This window comes from Polypterus senegalus, unplaced genomic scaffold (assembly GCF_016835505.1).
Source record: "Polypterus senegalus isolate Bchr_013 unplaced genomic scaffold, ASM1683550v1 scaffold_1315, whole genome shotgun sequence".
NCBI classification, from domain to species: Eukaryota; Metazoa; Chordata; class Cladistia; order Polypteriformes; family Polypteridae; genus Polypterus; species Polypterus senegalus.
In genome coordinates, this window is record NW_024380284.1 from 5,758 (window position 1) to 18,317 (window position 12,560).

The 12,560-nt window shown below is 40.3% G+C and overlaps 1 protein-coding gene across 1 annotated transcript; it reads right to left on the reverse strand.

The window, feature by feature from the left end:
• Window positions 1-290: 290 nt before the first annotated feature.
• Window positions 291-12,231, reverse strand: LOC120520126 (NACHT, LRR and PYD domains-containing protein 12-like; the record flags this gene model as incomplete). The annotated part of the gene is made up of 3 exons (XM_039742737.1): window positions 291-1,592; window positions 1,682-1,747; window positions 12,072-12,231. Coding segments are annotated over 3 exons (1,416 nt in total), but the record flags the coding sequence as incomplete, so codon positions are not given.
• Window positions 12,232-12,560: the final 329 nt, after the last annotated feature.

Consider the following 12,560-nt stretch of genomic DNA (forward strand, 5'->3'; position numbering starts at 1 on the left):
TCAGTTAGAGGATCTGTACAGACTTTTTTCAAAACATGGCAGGATCTAATCAGTAATATTTTAAAATAAGTTTATTAAGCACAGAGAATTTATTAATTTAGGTATGTTTACAAGCCTTAAATCTTACACCGTTTGGCTTGCTCTCTCTCTCAGGGTGGGGATCGATCTGTTCTTAACTCAATTCTTCTTTTTGTAAAAATTTGATTGCTATTTATGGATTGTAATAAAAATTAATAAAATAAAAAAAAAAGAATAAGATGGCATAATTATCGTGTCATTAGCGGTTGACCTCACCTCCTGTTGAGTGGGTGGGGCTTATTAGAAGGTCCTATGACAGTGGAGCTCAGTGCCCTGACACAAAGTGCCATTACTGACAGATAAAACTCGTCAAAGTCGCATCACTCACCAGACTTTACTGCAGCAGCTGAGCCCCGGCTCCAGTCTCTTAATGCACTCGGTGGTCAGAGGTGTGCCTGACACTTTAAGTTCTTTAAGTTCTCCACAGCAGCAGATGACAGCGGCCAGCACAGCACAGTCCACAGTAGATAAAGTCGTGTTTCTAAAGTCCATCTTTAAATCCTTTCCAATGGTGTCTCTAATTAACTCCTTATTCTGAGTCTCACAGAGCCACTGACCTACTTGCAGAGCTTCACTTTTGTTTTTTTCAGGTGTCATGAAGTGGCCCTTCAGTGCAGAGCAGATCATCCAGCAGTACGACGGGATGAAGCACATTGAGTACAGGATGGTGTTCTCCTTGACATACTGAAAAGCCTGAGCAGCCAGAGCAGCGTCACCAAAGAACTTCTTACAGTACATCAGCCTTTGTTCAGGGAAGAACCCCAGGATCTCTACAAACCGATCGACTCTTTCCATATCCATGGCTTCCAGCGCTGTTGGTCTGCTTGTTATCAGGACTGAACAGCCCTTCAGTAATGTCCGACTGACCAGACTGGTGACCAGGATATGGACAGGCACCTCAATGTCTGGGTTTGAGCAGAGCTGACTCTGGGTGAAGTCCAGTTTGTGTTTGTACTCATCCAGCCCATCGAATATAAACAGGAGAGTTTCAGGATTCTTCAGAACGTCTTTCAGTGGATCATTACTGAGATATTTATAGTGCCTTTCAATCAGTTTGGTCAGTGACATTTGTGGCTCATTCTCATTGTCTAGGAGGTTAAGCTCTCTAAATTTAAACAGGAACACAAAAGCAAACCTCTGGTACTGAGTGCCTCTGGCCCAGTCATACATGATCTTCTGAACCATGGTGGTTTTCCCTATTCCCATCATCCCACTGACCACTATGATGTTGACTGGATTTACACTTACAGGCCTTCTTTTAAACAGCTGCTCAATCCAGATTCGTTCACATTTCTCTGCTGCTCCTTTCTTCATGAGCTCTTCATGGATCCTCCCAGTTTTCATAAGTTCAGGATCAGTCTTCTTATAGTTTCTAGGGTCCTGTTCAATGGCCACCAACTCTGTGTATCGAGTCTCAAAGCCCACAGCTGTGGTGTGTGGATCTCCAGGAGAAGCCTGAGCCTCCACAGTCCTTGTGGATTCAGACACAGCCTGTCTTTGTGTCTCTTGGAGATCTAGAAGTCAAAATGAGAATAAATGAGGAGACCTGATGAGTACAGGACTGGAGGAACTGCTGAGCAGATGTGTGAAAGAAAGGAGTTACCTTTAGTATGAAGGTCAAAGAGAGGTGGCTCGTTTCTGGTGTCAATCTCCTCTAAGAGCTTCTTTCCTGTGATAAAGGAAATAAAGACAGATGGGTCAATCACAGCAGTGATGGGGGCCATCCTGGATGAAGCTTTACTTCCTGAAGTTTGAACTTTATAAAACTGGGCTCTATAATTGTAAATGTGTATAAATTTGATGAATAAGTGATAGACATATAATGGGACATGAGGGTCAGACCAGTGACATGTATCCAGTTTGTTTGGAAACCTTTAGTCATTCACATGAAGGAGACCTCAGAAAGGAGAAAATCCACAGAGTAGAATAGTGGGCATATTGAGGGCAATGCCAATGTAAAGAGTCCAGAGACAAAACTCAGACAGGATGGACGAATTAGAACATTGGAGTACTGGACATGTGAGCAATGTACAAAAACAGGCCAATTCAAATTACAGCATATCACTTTTCACATTTACTTACATTAAACTTCACTGTCTACAAATCTCCCCACTCCTGTGTTCTTTTTAGGTACTTCTCTAATGATTCAACTAACTCTCCATTATCTGCCCTTCCATCTAGTATGGTATGATTGTGAAATTTTACTTATGATATTCTTATCAGATTGTTTATGTAGTGTATATTATAAAGAGCACCAACTCCAGCACTGACCCCTGAAGGACACCATTTTTAACGTCACCTCATTCAGAAGAAGTCAACCAACACAAGTCCATCAAGCAAAGACACTGAATAGTTCAATGGGTCCTCTTATTTAACAAGATGCTCTGTTTCTCTGTAATCTTCTGTTTCTCAACATGTGAGTACAGGACATTCCTGTGACTGATATCTGATGTTTCTCTTGTCCTGTCAACAGGAGAGGGTGTAATAACGACAATCTTCAACTGCTTCTTCAAGCCACTCCTTCAGAGACTCCCTTCCTCTTGGCCTGTTGAACTGTCAGTCTGAAGTTGATAAAGCGGACTTTATACCAACATTGGCCACCCAATGTGTTCTCCAGGTTGTGGCATTGACTGAGATATGGATCCATCCAGAAAATTTGTAAACACCTACAGCACTTTCCCTCAGAGCTTATGCTAAGGAGCTTCAATAAGATGGACATGCTTCTATCCTCCATCCCAGATGCAGGTAATGTGCTTCATTCGGTACTCCATGAGCAACTGCTCATTCGACACAAAGTCAAACCAACTGTACCCAAGGATTTTCCGGAGACACAGTACCAAAGGAGTCCAGTCTTCGTCTCAGGTCACTGGATAGCGTCCATGTCTCGTAACCATATAGCAAGACAGGAAGCACCAGGAGACTCATGTATAACGCCGTGCGTAGAACTCGCACTATAACATGGCGTAAGCACAAAAGCCGAACTGTGCTTATGCACAGAAAAATCCAGATGCAGGAATCTGTGCGTACTCCAGCTTCCACGTTCTTCCGCTACATAAATCCAGATCAGCGTGAAAACTAACGCTCGTGCACGCCCATTATGTAACGCCCCAACTCCTCCCAGAATTACGCCTCTTTGAATATGCAAATCAATATAAATCGCCCTTAAGCTCAGCCTTCTATGAAAAGACAATGGGAAAAGCACGGGGAAAAATATAAGAATTTCAGCGAATACCAAGTGGAGGCAAAGGAAAAACATACTATTTGTTCAAATAAACCGTGGTTTAATCAACAAAAGGAAGTTGATCGAGTGACATAGCGTGTTGGAGAAACTTGAAAGCTCAGATATCAGTCGCCGTGAAAAGCTGAGTTGTAGCCCACTGTCTGAGTGTCATATGAAAGCTTTTTAGGGTATAGAGAAAAAAAAGGCACACAGTGGGGAAAAAGCACGAAACGTCAACTTCAATCTCGACATTTCCACTTTAATCACGTAGTTTATTTTGTCATTTAGTAGAACATTATAAACTTCATCTGAAAATTGTTTAATTAACCAGTTTCTCAAATCACATCGTAATTAAAGTAGCACGTTAAATGCTTTGTTTTGTATTTGATCTTCTATGTGCTCTATGTGTGTGAATCACTACGTGCTTCTTAAACTGGCTCTCTTCCTCCAACTGGACACTGAGTCCATTACATTCGTGATATTACAGCTCTCTGAATAACTAAAATACTGAGATGTATACGTGATGTCATTTTCATGACGTTATTAAACATGTGTTTCACTTCGATGAAATAATTTATTGCAGCAGTTAAAGAACATTGAAATATCTTCGTAGTACATGTTTAATTATTCTATCCTTAACGACACTCCCAATGAAGAATATAGATTATTTAAATGAAGTTAAAGTTTTATTTATATAATATAATAAACATATTTTGCTGCATTTCACCTTAAAAATGATATCGTCATCATATGTGAATATGCACTTTATAAAGTGGCTCAGGTTGTGCGATATTATAACTGTAGTGCAAGTTTACAGTGAGGTGATTGTACTTATAAGTCCTAACAGTTCTACAAGGAGCAATTGATTGAATGCATTTAAAGTTCTTGGGATGAAACTGTTTCTGAACCGCGAGGTCCGTACAGGAAAGGCTTTAAAACATTTTGCAGTGCCTGAGACAGTGTGTCCTTGAAGCTGTATACCGATAATTCTCTTTTCGATCAGCTGCTGCTGTGATTGACACTCAGATAAAGTGATATAAATACTCCGAGTTGTGCAGTGAGAGTAATATGGAAAAAGATGATCCGCTGTGGCAACTCCTAACGGGAGGGGCTGAAAGAAGAAGAAGAAGAAGAAGAAGAAGAAGAAAAAGAAGTGAGAGTAACAACGCTAAAGCAGTTATGGTATTTGGAATACTATGGCTATTCCCAGGACCATTATATTAGTACAAGTTAATTACAATCAGATGTGTTACACTAATAAAAAATATGCGGTTAGTTTCGGTGTATTTATAAAGCAGCGTCAGGAAAATACGGTGTAACCACACAGGAACAGTAGCACTGCTTTGACGCTGGGTGCCGCCAGTTTGCAAAACCGAGTGGAGAACTTGCGTACGACAAGACATGAGGTACCGTGGAAAAGTGCGTGGCTTTACGCCAAGTGTAGGTTTTATGCATCACGATTTGAACGTGGAAAAGTTCTTACGCAACATTTCTGTGCGTACGCACCGTTTATACATGAGGCCCCAGGACTCTAAAGACTCTAAAAGACTCCACAGACCACCAACTGACAAAACTGGCAAACTGCTGGACTTGTTCTCTCCCAGAACTGCAACCCCACATAATGAACTGTCACTCCACTTACACACATCAGACCTGTCTGAGAGGCGGAGTTCAGTCATCAGGAGGACGGACTTTGATGCTGTCTTCTGCTGAGCGAAGTACTGTGGGGATCAGGAAGACAGAGAAAGCATGGTTGTTTTCACTGTCTGTTTAAGTATTTGCACTTCACAAAGTTGGAGAGTTCTTAGAAATAGTGTGCGTCAAGTGAAGCAACGTAAGTTCTGTTCATTTGTTTTCATTTGTGTTATAATAGTTACGCTTGTAATTTCATTAATACTAAATGTTTCTCAATAGTGCCTTTAGTTATAAGGTGCCACCTAGTGGCCAATTGTCAGATCAGGTGGAGTGTGAATGCGACTGAGAGAATAAAACTAAATAAAAAAAAAAAAAAAAAGCTAACCTTTACAGGTACTGTAAACTGACACCATCTGTTATAGACTCAAATCAAATGTAATTTTTTATTGTATAATAGTAAAAATAAGAGCAGCTCACTACTCAACATGTAATTCTAGAGAACGACTGGATTAAATCCAGTTGATTTCGAGTCAGCAGTTCTTACACTAATCCGATTTTTTTTTCTTCGGTTATATTCTTGAATAAAAGCCCACTTGTTTTGTTATATTTGTACCTTTGGTGAAAGAGCTTATTTGATATTTGGACTTCAGTCCTCACACATTATAAACTTTGTGTCAAAATTTTTTTGTTAGTACTAAAACATGAAAAACATTTCTGTTTCAGTTATGTGCTCAACATTTCTTGCATTTCTCACATTTCCTGTCATCCTACACTTCCACAGATCATTGTAGATACGAAACACACATGAAATGCATGAACTCCAAATAACGAGATCTTATTTTCCCTATTCATCTCCAGGCACCTCACACGTAGATAAAGAGACTTGAGCTGGGAGATCTTTTTGCCCAAGATGAGCTCTGGTGGTGGTGGAGGTGTTATAGCAGGCTGCTTGCTGCTTATGCTGATCGACACCTTTACAAAACAAAAGACGCTGATAAGGAGAGGAACGAAGGAATTAAAGTTTTATGCAAAACTTTTTCGTAGTCTTCATGGATTCTAGTGTTAATCAATTTGGAGAGATGCAACTGCAAGTTCGAGAAAGCACAAAACCTAGAGTTTCACAAACCTCTCAGTTTAAGTGCGCTTTCAGTAGTAAGTACGGCACGTCATATCAGCTAAACGCCGTGGCACCAGCGTCTTCATTGACAGTCACACTTGAACAGTCAGAATTCGATAGACTCCTACAAAATCTTCATGAGCTTGAGTCTATAGTAAAAAAACAGGAACAATCAAAACACCTTCCACTAGCGCAAAGGCTGACACTCAGATTTCTAGATAAGATCTGATAGATGTGCTCATGCAAAATCAAACCGAATGTTAGAAGGCAGTCACTGAAATGTTATCCCTAAAAAAGGAAGCCCCTTCTTCTGCACCTCCTGCACCACATGGTGAAGTACCACACTGACAGGTCCCTTTATTTGTAGGTGATCCAGTGGCTTTCATTAGGGCCTTTGATCACGCTGTCGGAGATGTTTTAGAAAACCCTGAAGATAAATTAGATCACCTAATTCAATATACAACAGGTCCTGTTCAGGAAATGATTAAGGGCTGTGTGTGACTGCCACCAAAAGGCCAGTACGCGACTTATTCATAGCTGATACATACATGGATAAAGCATTGAAGTGGCCTCAAATAAAGCAAAATGATGGAGAGGCCCTGAGAGACTAAGCGACCTTTCCTGATAACTGTATGGACTCCATGGCCAATGCAAGGAGCCGTGATGCGTTCAACAGCAATCAGAACATCCGTACCATAATCTCAAAGCTCCCATATCCTTTACAAGATAAGCGGTGAAATACAGTTTATAAACTTGAAGAAAGAGAAGACAGAGAGGCAGATATTGATGATCTAGTTTCCTTTTTACATCGACAGGCTAAGATGTTAACGCATCCCATTTATGGAAAAGCTTTGACAAGGGTAGGTCACCTCTAAAGTACGGCCAGAGATCAGGAAGTATCTTCACTACAAGTATTTCTGATGCTGCTGAAAGTGGGACTCGAGAAACCTTAATCAAAAAGACTGTTACTGACTTCTGTGGGTTTAAAAAGCTTTGTGTATTCTGCAATAGCCAGCATACTCTCATTGAATTAGTAAAGTCAAAGTGTTACCACATAAAGTAAAGAACTGACTTTTTAAAATCAAGAGGTTTATGTTTTCACCATCTCAAACAGGGGCACCTTGGTAAGAATTGTAAAGAATGAAATGTCAGACATGTTCTTTTCAGCACCCAGATATCCTGCATATAAAAAGAGGATGGAGCAACATCTACGACTACAGCCAGGGTAGCAACATCTGCTGGGGGGTAAACCGAGACTGGAACTTGTGCTTTTACTGGGGCCGGAGAAGAATGTGTACTGCATGTGGTTCACGTTAAGTTAAAATCTAAGAAGAGTGAAAGGTATGTAGAAACATACGCCTTTATAGACCTCGGCAGTACAGTAACAATCTGCACTGAAAGGCTCCAGAGACAGTTAAACCTTCAGGGGAGAAGAACACAAGTATACCTCAAAACTATGAGTAACTATTATGATGATGATTCAAACATGCTAACTGAATGCTCTGTCAGATTTGCCAGTCTGTGGTCTCAATGATGATGAATATATTGATTTGTCAAAGGTCTTCACACAGGTCTCCATTCCAGTGAACAGAGGAAGTATTCCACTACAAGAAGATATCAACAAGTGGGCATATCTTAAAGAGGTACGTCTATCTCATACTGACTCTGAAGTTGATCTTTTAATAGAAATCAACAACCCAGAAATCTTCAGGTAGTCATGAATCATACCTAGCCAAGGAGATGGACCTCATGATGTGAAGACTACACCTGGATGGGTGGTCAATGGACAATACAAAGAGACAGATGACCTCATAAAACAAAGTGGTAAGCTGTCCAAACATTCGATCAATCGTGTGTCAATAACAGAGATTGAAGATATGTTGCTACAACAGTATAGCACAGATTTCTAGAGCGCAGCTGTGAAGAAAAGGAGGAGATGTCACAGGAGGACATCAAGTTCATGTGCATATCCTCAGAATCTGTGAGACTGGTAGGTGGCCACTACTGTTTAAAATTGCCTTTAAAGTGTTTTTAAAGAAAAACTTAAAATGCCGAACAATCACTGTATTGCTGAACAGGGTGCTATTGGACTCAAGAGAAAACTGAGCAACAATTCAGGAGTCCATAAAGACTATAAAACGTTCATGAGAGACATTATTGAGAAAGGTTACGCTGTCAAGGTACAAAAAGAAAGCCTGAATTACAATGAAGGCAGAGTGTGGTACATCCCACATCACGGTGTGTATCATCCAAAGGAAAATAAGATTTGAGTGGTCTTTGATTGCACTGCCACCTACCAGGGGACTTTGCTTCATGAACAAAAGGCCCTGACCTAACTAACACACTCATTGGCGTCCTTACAAGATTCAGAAAGGAGCCAGTGGCATTAATGGCAGACATTAAGTCAATGTCCTACCAAGTTAAAGTACCAGATAAAGACACTGATGTCTTGTGCTTTTTATGGTGGCCTGAAGGTAATCTAAGCAGAAACATTGAAGAATTCAAAATGACAGTACATCTTTTTGGTGCTACTTCTTCACCCAGTTGTGCTTCTTATGCTTTGTGTAGAACAGCTGAAGATGCCAGAGATACATTTCCTGAGGAAGCTGTTAACACCGTTCTCAATAACTTCTATGTAGATGATTGTTTAAAGTCGGTGGCAACAGAAGAACAAGCAATAAAGCTGGCAAAGGACCGCCAAGCTCTATGCCATAGAGGTGGATTTCATTTGACTAAGTGGGTGAGTAACAACAGAGCAGTTTTATTGTCTATTCCTGAAGAAGACAGAGCTCATGAACAAAAGGACTTAGACTTGAGCCACAGTCTTCTTCCTACAGAACGTGCCCTGGGTGTCCAGTGGTGCACAGAAACAGACAGTTTCAAATTTCAGATGAAGTTACAAAACAAGCCCACTACAAGGCGTGGTATTCTGTCTGTTGTTAGCTCAGTTTATGATCCACTTGGCTTTCTAGCACACCATACTGCCAGCAAAGCTTATTCTAAGAGAAATGTGGATGGGATGAAGAAGTAGAAGTCAAACACATTCAGAAATGGAAAAAATGGATGGATGACTTACAGTTACTTACAGACTATAAAGTGAACAGATACATCAAATCTGTCTGGTTTAGAACCATAAGGTCAGCACAAATGCACCATTTTGCAGATGCCAGTGAAGATGGATATGGCACTGTCGCATATCGTCTCCTGACTAACAAAGAAGGCAAAAAACATCGTTCATTGCTGATGGGGGAGTCAAGAGTTGCACCATTGAAGCAGGTCACGACTCCAAGATTAGACCTGACAGCAGCCGTTGTGGCAGTCAAAATGCTAAAAGGTGAGCTTCATCTACATTTTGGACTGACAGCACCTCGGTGTTAAAATACATTTCAAATGAAAGCACTCGATTCAAGACCTTTGTTGCCAACAGAATCTCCGTGATCAGAGATCATTCACAACCTTCACAGTGGAGGTACGTCACATCTGCCCTTAATCCGGCTGATCAAGCATCCAGAGGGCTAAGCATAGAAAACTTTCTCAGAAGCACCACATGGTCACAAGGTCCAAGTTTCTTACTGAAGCCTGAACATGAGTGGCCAAAAAGACCAGATCAACTGAACGATTCAGTTTCTGAAGATGATCCAGAAGTTAAAATCTGTGCAGTTAACATGACAAGAACAGAGGAGGTGACCGAGCCCATCAACAAACTAATCACTCACTTTTCAGATTGGCCAAGCTTGAAGAAAGCAGTGGCTTGGCTCCTCAAGTTTAAAGACATACTGCTGCTCTTAAAAAATGAAAGACAAACATTTCAACTAGAAGTCAGTCAGTCTGAAAGTAATCCAGAAGAACAAAATCACTCATCACAAAGCACATGAAAAGTACAAACTGATTTTAGAACCAGGCTCAGTTTCTTCAGAAGACTTGGCTAAAGCTGAAACAGAGCTTATACGCCTCAGTCAACTGCAAGAATTTCCAGAAGAATTAAAGGCTTTAAATAAAAAGGCTTGCGTATAAAAGAACAGTCAAATCTATAAACTTGACCCGATCATACAAGATGGAATACTGAGAGTTGGAGGAAGACTCTGCAAAGCTGCAATGCCAGCTGAAACTAAACATCCTGCAGTTCTTCATTCATAAAGAAATCGGACATTGTGGGTGCAATTATAGGATCACACAACTATGTCAGAAATACTGGATACCTCAAGCAATCTCCATTGTCAGGAAAATCATTTCAAAGTGCACAACATGCAGAAGATACAATGAGAAAGCAGGAGAGCAAAAAATGGCAGATTTGTCAGACGTTCGCTTGTTACCTGACCGTTCACTAATGTTGGAGTTGATTATTTTGGTCCTTTTCAAGTCAAAAGAGGATGAAGTCTGGTCAAGTCTGGTACGGAGTAATCTTCACTTGTTTAACAACCAGAGCTGCCCACATAGAGATGGCACACAGCTTAGACTCTGATTGTTGTATCAATGCCATACGCTGATTCATGTGCAGAAGAGGACAAGTTAAAATCATGCGCTCATATAATGGAACAAAGTTTATTTGAGCAGAAAGAGCTCTACGTGACACAATTTAAAATCTAGATGAAGAAAAAATCAGCAACGGTATCATGAAGAAAGAAATCAAATGGATTTTCAATCCACCATCAGCCTCTCATCAAGGTGGAGTGTGGGAGACAAATCAGAAGCATAAGAAAGATTCTAAACTCAACACTAAACAACAGACACTTGATGATGAAAGTCTACTAACAATGATGTGTGAAGTTGACTCAATCATCAATAACAGACCTCTGACAGACATCAGACGACCCAAATGACTTGGAGGCTCTCACACCCAATCACTTGCTGTTAATGAAGACACAACCTGACAAGCCTCCTGGACTCTTTTCTAAAAACGACCAACACACTCGAAGACGCTGGAAGTAACTTCAATACACAGTTGGTTTGTTTTGTAAAAGATGGACTAAGGAGCATTTACCAACACTTCAAGAACGTCAGAAATGGCTTACAGCAAGAAGAAACTTTGAACAGGGAGGTTGTTTTAATTGTAGATGATGCTGCACCTCACAATTCCTGAGTAATTAAAGGAGCGACTCATCAAGACAATGGCAGATGGCAAAGGGGCAGTCAGAAGAGTTTGTGTGCAGCACACTGGACAGACCTGTGGATAAACTGGGCCTGCTGCAAGAAACTGCCAAAGTTTGAAATAAGAAATCCTTAAATGTTTGTTTGCAGTGTTCTTATTAGTGACTTGAAAACTGCGTTAGTTAATGTAAAAGTAAAGTTAGTGGCTCTTATTAAGTAAAGTATAGTATAGTAATTATGTCAGCTCCTGCATAGCTAATTAGGGGTCAGAAATGTAAGAGCCAATCTTAGAAAGTGAATTCTTAAGTTAAATTCATATTAGTGTTTGTGTGATCTCTACAGAACATTAGCTTCTACATAGAATATGGTGTAGTCTTTCACGCCATGTAAGTTAATATGAGATTGAACTTTCTTGCTATATAAATAATAATGTGTGTTAATTGAGTCAGTGTGTGTTTGGAGTTTGTCTCATTGCTAGCATGGCCTGGTAGACTCATTTTGCAGTTTACAAGTGAGATAACTTCAAGAAGCAAATAAGATATAGAAGCTTTAAAAAGGACTTTTCTTAATCTTTTCTTTTCTTTTCTTTGCTGTATCAATTATTTCTCTATTTTTGTGTGAACTGTTTTACTTTGAATTTTTACTAAAGCTTTTAGAAATGAAGATATTTTGTCTGTGGAATCATTTCAACGTGTCAAGCTATCGTTGAATCCCATGAAGCAAACTAAAGCTGCAGAACCTTAGTAATTCTGAATAAACGCAGCTACATAGTGTATAATAAAACATTCTCGATATCAAAATAAATGTCAAAGAGCAGGCCTTCTTCATGTGTCTCACCTCTCAATGTCCTCTTGTCGTCACTCTGGTCCTTCTAAAGAGGACAATAAGAGGACATTGAGTGGCCTTTCACAACAGCGTGAAAAGACGCTGTACCTGACGAAGTCGATGTCTTGATGTCCCACTGGCTGATCTTCTCCAAACTCTTTTTCAGACATGACAGCTCATTTCTCAGGTCCTCAGAAGAGAAATCAGCAGTGACAGTGAAGCTGAGCGAGTCTCCATCAGAAGGAAGGACACAGTGAGATGAGAAAGTCTGCATCAGAGAGAAGAGGGATGAGATTTCAGAGAGGATCAAGAACAAAAATCATTTATTAGAAAATCTTTAACACTGTCCCAATGTCTTCAAAATTTTTCATTCACCCTGTAAAGCCTACTTCCCCCAAAACACGCATGAAGAAACTCCAATGTCCTTATAGTCACAGCAACTGCCCACCGATAACCACCTTTGTTTCGATTACATCTCGCCTGAAGAAGGGGCCTGAGTTGTCATGAAAGCCTGCATATTATAATCTTTTTAGTTAGCCAATAAAAGGTGTCATTTCACTTGACTTCTCACTACATCCATAATGGCCAACACGGTAC